General features: G+C 43.1%; 1 protein-coding gene across 2 annotated transcripts in view; it reads left to right on the forward strand.

The window, feature by feature from the left end:
* Positions 1-9,232, forward strand: part of RFX6 (regulatory factor X6) — a 31,610-nt gene extending 22,378 nt beyond the window's left edge. For both annotated transcript variants that reach the window (XM_083608522.1, XM_083608523.1), the window contains exons 15-19: positions 970-1,092; positions 2,240-2,449; positions 2,582-3,097; positions 5,757-5,969; positions 7,319-9,232. In XM_083608522.1, coding sequence (XP_083464648.1) covers positions 970-1,092; positions 2,240-2,449; positions 2,582-3,097; positions 5,757-5,969; positions 7,319-7,494 — 1,238 coding nt within the window. In that variant the 3' untranslated portion in view covers positions 7,495-9,232. The remainder of the gene's footprint in view (positions 1-969; positions 1,093-2,239; positions 2,450-2,581; positions 3,098-5,756; positions 5,970-7,318) is intronic.
* Positions 9,233-11,646: the final 2,414 nt, after the last annotated feature.

An 11,646-nucleotide genomic window follows, 5' to 3' on the forward strand; every position in this document is an offset into this window, starting at 1 on the left:
GGCACTTTTTCCTTTATAATTCTTAGACAAACCCTGGAGTTAGGGATGGAGAAACTCGATTCATTTACCCTTCAAAATTCAAACTTACCTGACTGTTGTGATAAAGTTCTGCGACAAACCAGCGTTTACAAAAAAAATATGCATATATTTGGGTGCATAAATGCATGTAATGTGTGCACAAAAATGAATATATTAGTGAAAAGAATACAAATAATACATAAAATACAAAAATAAATCATGTTAGGGAAAATTGCTTGTATGTTAGTAAAAACTGTGAATAAACGTGTTTATAAGAAGAAATTGCTGGTGAACCTTTCATACTTTTAAACTGAAAATTGCTCCAAAACTGGAGAACTGAATTTAAGATTGGAGAAATGGGAAACGGAGAGAACCAATCCTGATAGATCCTTCAATCCCTACCAGGAATAAATGATTGTTTTTGTTTTTTTAATGACAGCTCTGTCATCTCAAAGAGCCCCTAGCAACTGCTGGGAATTAGATCTTAAAAGTGTTGTTAAGTCAAGATTTCATGACAATGTGCTCATTTTCATACTCTTATTCTACAGAAGTCTGCTAGCAAGACTCTGCCAACTGCTTTCTTGTTGTTTAGTATAAGGGAAACTGAAATATAGCAAACCCGGACTCTTGTCTACAGAGTTCAGCTTTATCTTACTCTAATGTATGCCCTCTTCAAATATCAAGCATATCTCACTTTCATCAGTGTTGTACTTTGATGTCATTAGTGGCCAAATAACCTACAGGACAGTCAACATATTGAGCTTGGGGGGCCAGTGCAGAGCAAGATTAGAGTGAGAAGTTAAGCACTGCTTCTTGTTGGTCTTAGCAGGTCATTGAAAGTCCAACAATTATTTGTTTGTTTCATTTGCTTCTTGTAGAGTGTTGAGAGATGGTCACCAAGATAACTTTATGACATACACTCTCTCTCTCCTCTTTTCTCCCGCTGCAAAGGTTCATTTCATTTGGTCCGCATGCTTTTAGACGAATACATCTTGCTTGCCATGGAGACCCAGTTTAACAACGACAAAGAACAAGAACTCCAGAATCTGTTGGACAAGTATATGAAGAATCTGGGTAACTAGGTTTATAACCCTGAGAGTTCTGAAGCTTTGATGATGTTCACACTTGTTTGGGGTTAGGCAATGGTAGCCAAGCTGATTGGTTGTTTTTGACATATTTAAACAACTATTCTTCCATACCTAATATTGGCAGGGTGATATGTTTATTTAAATTTCTCTTGGGATAGATGATAGATTAAGGCTGCAGTCTTAAACACACTTATTGGGGCATGTCTCACTGAACTCAGTGTCGACACACGTTTCTGAGCAGGCATGCATAGGACTGTGCTGTTATAAAGCTAAACTAAAATTTAAACAGATTGCTCCCCACTTGTTCCTATTAATTCAGCTTCAGTCACAAAATGCCAACCCTAAAAAGGTCTTACAAAATGTCATGTTGGTGCTTGAGCTAAGGCTTTGGTGAGCCCCTGGGGGTGGGAGGAGTTCCAAGTTGCAGAGGCTGATTCTGAAAACAACTTTTGGAAATGGCAGAGGGATTATGAATCAAGAAAGGTCACCTTCGAGAAAATCCTAGCTGGTCATAGAGAAGAAGGCTATCTCTTGGATATATTGAGCCTTTAAATAATACCCTGAGGAGAATAGGTACCCACTGTAAACCCTGAAAAAGTACTATATGATATGTAAAAGAGTACTTTAAAAAATATTCAGGTACCAAGTGATATGGTTCTTTTAAAATATACCTAACCAGTTTATATTGTCCAACAACTCTGTTCCTATTACGTTTGATTACTGTGCACAATCCTCTCTGGTTCACTGCTCAGTCGGTAGAGCATGTGACTCATAATCTCAGGGTTGTGGGTTCAAGTCCCACTTTGGGCAAAAGATTCCTGCATTGCAGGGGGTTGAACTAGATGACTCTCGTGGTCACTTCCAACTCTACAGTTCTATGATTCTATGGTGATATGCCTGAGTCCCAAAGACACAGGGTTGCTCATGCATCTCCCCTCAAGGGAAAACCTCGCTTAACACTGCCCACTGTACACTTCAAGTGTGTGCTCTTTCACAGCAGATATTTAAGAACCATCCCTGAATGATTGACCCATTCTTACAGTTTCATAATTCATATAAATATATAGCAGTATACACACACAGCAGTGCATGCTCTTATTTCACACGTTGTGAATCCTGTCTTATTTTTCCAGATGCCAGTAAAGCTGCTTTTACTGCATCCCCCAGCTCTTGCTTTCTAGCAAACCGCAGCAAGGCTGGTACACTTTCCAGTGATGCTTCAGTGAAAAATGAATGCCTAGTGGAGCAAGCCTATTTCCCTCTGCCAACCAATCAGCACAGCAGCATGTCCTCTGGTCTGAATCCTTTCTCAATGGGGAACCCTGAAAATATGCAGCTAACAGGTAGGAAACAAATCCCCACCACCCACCCTTTATCCTTTCCTCATATTTTCCCTGTGTAGAAGTGGACAGTGCTATGGAAAGGAGCTGTATACCATGCAAACCATTCCTCTACTCTTCTGTTTGTTTTCTCAGGTCAAACGGAGCTCTCTCAAAGCACAGGTCATCTTATGACTCCGCCCATATCTCCAGCCATGGTTGGCCGAGGAAGCGTCATCAACCAGGGACCGATGGCAGGCAGGCCTCCTAGTGTAGGTCCACCGTTGTCATCTCATTCCCACTGTGCATCTTATCCAGAGCCCCTGTACCAGACTGTGCCACAAACCAACCAAAACTTTTATGGAGTCAGTGCTGGTTACCCGGTCATGTTCAGGACCCAGACTCATCCATCTTCTGCACCCTATCAGCACAGGGCAGAGGCCAGCCATTTTGCAGCCAGCAATGAGCAGCAGCGCTTCTCCAGAGACTACTTCAGCAGCAGCTGTGCTGTATCTCCATACAGCACGAGGTCACCCCCTAACTATGGGTCCTCTTCGACAGTACAGGAGGCACACGGCATGCAATTTCTGAACAGTGGGAGCTACAACTTCATGAACAGTCCAGCAGCTAGCTCTGGTCAAGGATCGTCATATTCCTCAAATGCTTCCAATGGTACTAAAATGTTCAGATTTTAAAAATTATTGATTTCCATTGATCTGTACTTCTTCCCTAGTGCTCCAGAATTTATGTATATTCTCTCTAATACAACTTCTGGAAGCGATAGGAGTGTTGGGACACATGCTTAACCTGACCTCCCTGCTGGTGGGTCTTAGTGGAGTGGTGGGGCCACCATGGCATCTGCAACCCTGCTGCTCATGGAGGCAAGACGATTGGACCTAACACAGTTGTGCATCAGCAGTGAGCTCAGGGTCCAGTGGATCCTGGGCCAGCTGAGCCCCATCTTCTCCCTGCCCCTGGGACCCGTTTTTGGGTTGTCCTCTGGGTCCTGGTGGTAATGAGTCTTCCAGTAGACCTTCCACTTGCCCATTTGCTGGGTGGAAGAGGGAGAGCAGTGCTGACAAGAGGCCATCTTAGCCCACAGAGCTCAGTGGAGGGACACTTCTGCTCAGTCCAAGCCAGCCTGGCATAAAGGGTGGTTTGGATTGCTTTGTTAGTCTCTGGCAGCATAAACAGCAGTGAGTCTTGTAGCATCTTCCAGGCTTGTATTGTAAAGTAAGTTTTTGAGGACAAGAATTCTCTTTCATGGTTCTCTGCTCAAAACAAAACAGAAATGAATAAAAGGTCCCTGATTTCTATGCAGCAGGAGCTCAAAGGATAGTATTCTAGATAATACCACTGTCTGCTGCTGAGTAAGAACTTAAGAAGAGCCCAACTGGATCAGGGCAATAGTCCATATATAGTTGAACATCCTGTTTCTCTTTTTTTTTTTTAATAATTTTTATTAACTGGCCAATCACATCAAATTAAATCACATCACATAAATTCCAAATTACAAAGCCAAATTTTTAAATTTTGTTGGGGGAACCCATACTTCAAGATCCAAAGGGGGATTCAAATCATCTTCTTATTACTGCGTTAATGTCCAAATCAGTCCCAATCAGTCCAGACAAAGCTCATAATTCTATCCAGTCTTATCTTGGTGTTTCCACATCATATCTTGTTCATATAATTTCTCTTTTTCTTTTACGGTCTCTTCTGTTAGTCTCCTTAAGCCGATAAGCAAATATAATAATCCTGTGTGAATTTCCCGTTCTTCCAATTTAAGTCCAGATGGTTTCCATATATCTCCTTCGTAGATAACATCACTCTTACCATCATAAATCAGGCATTTTTCGCTCTTAAGTCCCACAGAGAAGTTAATCCACGATATGTAAACAGCTCTATTTCTCTCTTTCTCCTCCCAGACCCAAGAGCTCCAACAATGCCTCCCAAGATGGCGACGGCATTTTTAACTGCGTCATTCCAAAACTCTTAACTTTCCAGCTTCGTCTTGAAACATTGCTTTGGTTCGAAAGTTTATCTCCACACAGCCTTAAATCACAGCTTAAGTCCTTAAAGTTCTAACTCATTAGGGGAGGGGATTCTTGTTAATCACATAAAGAGGATAGGAAAGTTTTTATTTCCCCCTCCCCCCTCAGTCATTTGCAATACCGTATCTTGACGTATCTTCTCATATTTTGTTCTTGCCTTGTTATCAGAGATCTCTTCTGTCAGCAGTCTTTACTCCCCCTTTTTCCTTGAAGTATGTGCAATTTATCTCGTCCAAATTGTTTCTTTTGAAGATTCTTGCAAACTAGAGGCGCGGATCAGGGACGGCGTCCAGGAGTGCCGGAGTCCCACAGGAGGGCTTTGTGCCTAGTGCCCCCACCCCCACAAATTTGGGGGTGGTATAGGGCACAGCAGGCAAGGGCCGTCCCCCCCATAATCCTGGGGGGGGTTAAGGAGGCTAATTACCCCCATCATAGCCTCCAAATTACCTCGTGTGGGTCGGAGAGATGTTATTGTCAGCCATCTTCCGATGCGCCACCTAGTGGCCCCCCTGAACATCCTGTTTCTCAAAGCAGCCAACCAAAAGCCTCCTCCAGGAAGCCAGCATGCAGGACATAAAATCAATTACCTTCTTCCATTGTTGTTCCCAAGCAGTTTGGACTGTGAGGCATGCTGCCTCTGCCTTTGAGTCCCCAGCATGGTGTAGGGGGACCAGGTGGTAATACTGGACAGCATCATGAGATGATGGAGAAAGCAAACATTCAGCTGCTTGGAGGCTAGCATAATTGAGTACAGCTCTCTGATCTTATGCCCAATTGTGATCTTATGGTAGTTTCTTTTGGTCAATGTCAATGGTAGCTTCTTAACAGCCACACACCTTCACGATGTTAATTTAGCCTCCTATGCCCAATTTCTTCTCTGCCACCATTGGTCACCCTCTGATAAGGGTAACAGGTCTCCCACCCCCCATTCAGATGCTGGTATCCTCCAGCAAATCATCTCACTAGCCATTGCTGCTCCAGTATTTAGAAGTTACTGGTACACAAGTTTACCTAGTAAAAACTGCTGCCAATCACAGGGATGCTACTTCACATAAGCAGCTACCAGATGGAGGGGTGATGCTGTTTGGCTTCTGCAGCTTGTCCATCTTTTCGTCTTTCTTCTGTCCGTAACTATATCTCCATATCCATATTTGTGCACATTCACTGTAGACATGGAACTTTAATTTTATTTGGGTGCTATAAGGCAGAATTCTAGATGATATAATGTTCATATAACAGTTGTCTATTATACCTAATGTACACTTATTGTCTGTCAACAGGGTTCTATGGGAATAATATAAATTACCCGGAATCCCATCGACTCGGGTCAATGGTGGATCAGCATGTTTCGGTCATCAGCAGCATCAGCAGCATTCGACCATTGCCTCCATACAGTGACATTCACGATCCACTTAGCATCTTAGAGGATGCTGGAAGGAAACAGGGAGCATCATATTATGCAGATGCCTCGATAGCCTGTCAGAACCCGCTAAGTAAGTAGGTCTGATGGCAGAACAAGAACTCTAAATCTTCTCATGTTTTGGACTGGGCCAACACCTGGATGGGGAGTAGAATAGTGCTGACTGGCCATGCACATTGACCAAAAGTGAAAGCAGGTTCTGTGCATGCACAGCTGTATGCGCATAGGACGTGTAGTACTTGGAATGGTGGAGCCCACTTGCACTGGTAAAGCCTGCGCACATACAACAGTATATGAGTTGGGTCTGTTCTCACTTTTGGCCAAATGCTAAAGTTGAGGTGTAATGCCAGCAGACAAGCAGAGGTCAAGAATGGAGTCGGTCAGTACAAACTTACTTTGTCTCCATGTATGGGCTTGTATCCAGTGCAACTCTAAGCATATCATCAGTGCAAGAGTTCTCACTTGGGCAATGGGACTTCCCATCTCCCCCACATACACTTCCTACTCCCTCCCCAAATCTGCACCTAAATGTCGGGGAAACTCCAAAACTCCAGATGTGATTGGGTAGAGTCCCATTGTAGAAGAACCTTTGCACTGACTGGATGCCTTCTTAGTGCTGCATTGGATACAAGCCTTAGACCCAAGCATGAAAAATGGGTTTACGTTTTAACTTATATGGGAATCTCAGCTGCAAAACCCGCAGCCAGTGACAGACCCCAGCTTTAGAATGGAGGCATTGTACATTTCCTCCACCACCTCCATGTATCTCAGACATAAGACTTTCAGCTCACAGGGCGTAATGTCTAGGAAGGCTGAAATGCTGTCATTCGTCTCTTTAGAAATTAATCACAACTAATGAATGGTTGATTTCCCCTTCCTCCAAGCTCTAAGTTACATATGTGATTTGGAAAGCTATGGTGGGAGGGTGGTTCCTCTGCATCACACCCACTCCCACTTTTCTGTTCAAAGCTGTCCTCTGGGGATCCCCTTTGGAAATGCTAGGCATTTTCTCACGAACATTCGTCAGAAATGTTGTTATGGTTGGAAATGTCTTTTTAATAAAAGCTGGGGTTCAGAGGAACCCAACAGGGCCTCATGACCATCACACACACCCAAGAGTGTTAACTCCCTGTTCCTTACTTAATCTATGTATGCAGGCAGGAAGAATGAAGAAGGCTTAATTTATGCCAGAATTGTTCATAGTGCCAGGACTGCACCTTGAAAGTAATAGATGAAAGTGTTCCCGAACTTATGCACATTGTATTTCTTGCTCTACTAAGTAGAGCAAGTCCTCCCATAGCAGGGTGGAACTTGCAGATCAGAGGGTGCTATTTACAAGCAAACTAAAGCTATTGCCTATGTCCCCTATTTCCCCTAGAAATTAAGCACCGGAAGTAGTAACTGTTGCCATTTTCTTTGTAGCTTCAGATCTGCAGCCTGCTATATCTGCATCCTCCTCCCAATGTATGTATGGACATTCTAGACAATGCCCTTCGCAGGAAGCAATGGATTCTTCTGGGCAAGGTAATAGTGAGATGGTCTCCACCTTGCCACCAATCAATACTGTTTTCATGGGAACTGCTGCTGGAGGCACCTGACTTCCAGAAGTGGCTGCACCCAGTCTTCAGTCCCAGGACTTGATGGCGAATAGGAATGAAAAAGTATTACACATAATTTTTTAAGACTACCAAGAAGATTTTACGATGCACTGAAAAAGCAACTACAGCTGGTTGCAGAGTCCATCCTGTCTCAAGTGTCTCTGGTCTTAAACACAGGAAAAGAGATTGTCCATTGCATTTTCTCTCCTTGTCACAATTATAACCAATATTCTTGCTTTTTTCCATGTAATCAGGATGCTGTTCTTTCTTGGTGATCACTTTGCTGCCCCTTGATGCACGGTGTACCATATGCACCACCTCGTGGTTACAGCAGTGTGCAGGTTCACACCTGACAGTGGGTTGGCTAGTCTGGATTTAACAGCTTTGCTGCACCATTATGATGTTCTAGATCATCTCACAACAACACCCCTAAATCACAGAGTTCTGGTGTTGCTCTGAGGCAGCAGTTGCTGCTCTCCAACCTATAAAGAAGGCGTAATCAGAGTGAACTCTCTTGTTCGACTTAAATGTCCTAGTAACCATCCTTTCTCTAATTCATTTTGTACAGGCACTGGATATGTGCCAATATGCACTTTGTTCACTACTGTATTACACCAAGTGCTTTGTAATCTATATTTGCTGCATGCATAGTGAAGAGTAGCTTTATTTTACACCTGGAGGTCCGCTAGCTTTTGTGCACCGGCCCTCGTTATCTTTAGCATGTACATACTGCTCACAGTTGGCATCCAGCAACTGAACTGGAAGGAGGTCAGGTGAGCAGCACAACCCCACCACTCTGCCCGCTACTGGCTCCAGGTAGGCCTGGATACAACCCCTGCCTTGAAGAACAATTGCCAGTCAGCACAGAGTAGAAGATTCTGAGCTAGATGGATCAATGGTCTGATGCAGCAGAAGACAGCTTCCTATGTTCCCACACCACAAAGCCCATGAAGCAGTGTGACTGTGACAGTGGTGCACTTACGTGAAACATCTGGTGCCTGAGTAATGTGACAGCAGCCATGAACTGTAGGGCTTGCCTGTGTAACATCCCATGTGTGCATGAACACACCTACCATATGAGTCAGCCTTTCAATATATAAAATCAGAATGCCAGTCCATGATCCATGTGAGCTGATGAAATTTCCACAGTATTTCTCCATAAAGCACTGAAATATTTGCTTGTTTTTGTTGCTAAAGTCCCAGAATTTTTGTCTTTCTGCTCTGCTTTGTTGTGCCATGTCTTTGAAGCAAGAAAAACCAGCGATAAGTTCCAAAGAATTGTGGGGGGAAACATTCCTCTGCCTCATTATTCCTCTAATTTATATTTAAAAAGCAGTTGTCCTGTATCTTCATACATACATTTTGTTTATTTTGTAAAAGCAAAGAAACATTATTTAACGCATGTTATTTACCTTTATTTATTGGAGTTGCAGAGTTCTTTGCAAGTTGCAATTCTGTTTGGCAGATTGTCAAATGTATGTGTTCTACCTCCTATGGAAATGTTTACAGGGTCATTTTTTATGATGGGGTGGAGAACCTGTAGTCATCCAGATGTTGTGAGACTCCACTTCCCATCACCCACAGACAACACAGAGCAGTGGCTGGGGATTATGGGAGTTGTAGTCCAATAACATCTGCAGAGCCACAAGTTCATCGTTTCATTTTATTCCTTCAAACCTATCTGGACCAAACTTGCATTTTCTAATCTTGTGGATTAAAGGGTTTATTTCAAATGCTATCAAGTGGCAGCCTCATTTGTTATTTTGTTGTTCTCTGATTGGTTCAGACCTAACTCTTTTCCAACCTGATGCCCACTAGGTGTTTTGGATCATAAGTTGTACTTCAGAACTTGTGGAGGGCACCAGAAGAGGGCAGGCTGTTTGAGCATATATTTCACATGGAAAAATTATCTTTAGCCATCATTTTTCATGCTCAGCATTTCTTCTGAATCCCTCATGGTACAATTGGATCCACCATGTGTTAAATTGTCTCTCAGTTCCAGTGACTGATAAATCTCAGAGCTCCTTCATAACTGAAAACATTCCTCACTTCTGAATCTTTCAACTGCACTACCACATGCAGCATGAAAGGAAGGGTATCTAGGCTTTGTCCAAACCAGGCATTCTACATGTCTTCCTTTGGGCCCCTTTGACCTTAGTCACCTTAGACACCCTATCATCCTTAGCTAGCGGGAATTGTGGGGGTCCAGCAACAGCTGGGGACCCAAGTTTGAGAAACACTGTTAGAGTCTAAAATCTTGACTGCATTTTTTGGAACACATTGAACCATGCCTACGTCACCTTGCCAATATTTCCGTAGCCTTACATGGTATCACCATAGTTTATGGTTGTGATGTGTATATACCTCTCTACTGAGTACATTTCTGAGCACAATTCAAAGTGGACACTGATGTCCAGCTCCGAGGGCCTTCTGGCGGTTCCCTCACTGCAAGAAGTGAGGTTACAGGGAACCAGGAAGAGGGCGTTCTCAGTGGTGGCATCCGCCCTGTGGAATGCCCTCCCATCAGATGTCAAGGAAATAAACAACTATCTGACTTTTAGAAGATATCTGAAGGCAGCCCTGTTTACAGAAGTTTTGAATGTGTGATGTTTTAATGTATTTTTAATCTTTTGTTGGAAGCCACCCAGAGTGGCTGGGGAAACCCAGCCAGATGGGCGGGGTACAGATTATTATTATTATTATTATTATTATTATTATTATTACCCTGAAAAGAAACAGCAGCATCCTGCTGGCACATGCATCTGCCTATCTCTGGCATTAGAATAGAAAGGCAAGCTCCTTACCTGCTTGATGACCTGCAGTGCATGTGATCAGAGGATGAATTGTTGACTGCCACATCCTCAGATGTTCTGACACACAGCACCACATCTGTTTTATCCATAGTGTAAGGCTGCAAAGATAGATCACCCTAGCTCTGCAAACATTAAATATAGAATCCCCTTTAAAAGGCTTTAAATTAAGTCCTGCATCTAGTACATATTGAACACCATGCTCTGTTCTGTTCTTAGCCCATCAGTGTCAACCGAATCTTTTGAGGTTTTATGTACAAGCTAATGGAGTGTCATCATCATGATAAGGAGGGGGGTGGGGGTGGGGGGGTGTTGGAGAGATCCAGGGAGAGAGGGCCTGGAAACACCTCTCTCTCTCTCTCTCTGTGTGTGTGTGTGTGTGTGTGTGTGTGTGTGTGTGTGTGTGTGTATTTATGTAAGGAATGACTGTGTTGTTCAGATTAATGGGAGATGAACCATGAGATGGATCTCTGCAGATAGAGACTGAGTTTGCCAGTGTCACACAAGTCCTATGATGGCCACAAGGTGCCCCAGCTATCATCTCACCATGCCCCTCCAACTTCCAGTCTGAGGCAGATGGCTTATTCATCCTTTTCTGGCCTCTATAATCCTACCGCATCCAAGTAGGCTTGTTCCAATAACAACAATCTTCCAACAGTATTAAATATTTCTCACACCAGTGGAATAAGTTTGCTAGGATGTGAGGAAGTATTGCAGAGGCCAGGAGATTAAAGTGTTAGTACCTCCATTCATTAGATGCTGGGGGAGAATGGTGAGATCAGGGCAGGTCACACTTTCCCAGTACAAAACAAGGAAGCTAGGGAACTGCTTAGGAGAACATGAGATTTTTACAAGCTGCTGGGTACCTTCCTTCTAGAATTCAAGTTATTTAGCATCCAAATGCTTTTTAGAATGGTCTTGATAGGCACCTGGAAATAGCAGAAAGATTCTAGTAAGCAGTTGAAATAGGAAAATCTACTTCCCTTCCTCTTGGCTTAGTTGATTATTATCCCTGATCAAATAAAAGGCCACATGTTCGGGTTGCCCCATGCCCTGGTTGCTATAGTAAAGGTAGATACATAGTTAAATTCTACATTTAAAAAGAGATTGATATTGAGAGTCTTTTTGTCTCCTTCATGCGCTGTATACCCCCACAGTGGTGGCAAGTTAATAGGAGTATTTCTCCCATTGTATGAGAAGCTTTACTCAGGAGATTTGCTCTACAAAAGGCTCACATCTTTGTCAGCTCATAAGGCAAAGGAGAAAAAAAAACCCTGTCAAATACACATACAAATATACTTATATGCCGAGTGTCAAACAAACATCAGGCTCTGACAGGAAA

Source organism: Podarcis filfolensis (assembly GCF_964270895.1).
Source record: "Podarcis filfolensis genome assembly, chromosome: 3".
Classification (NCBI taxonomy): Eukaryota; Metazoa; Chordata; class Lepidosauria; order Squamata; family Lacertidae; genus Podarcis; species Podarcis filfolensis.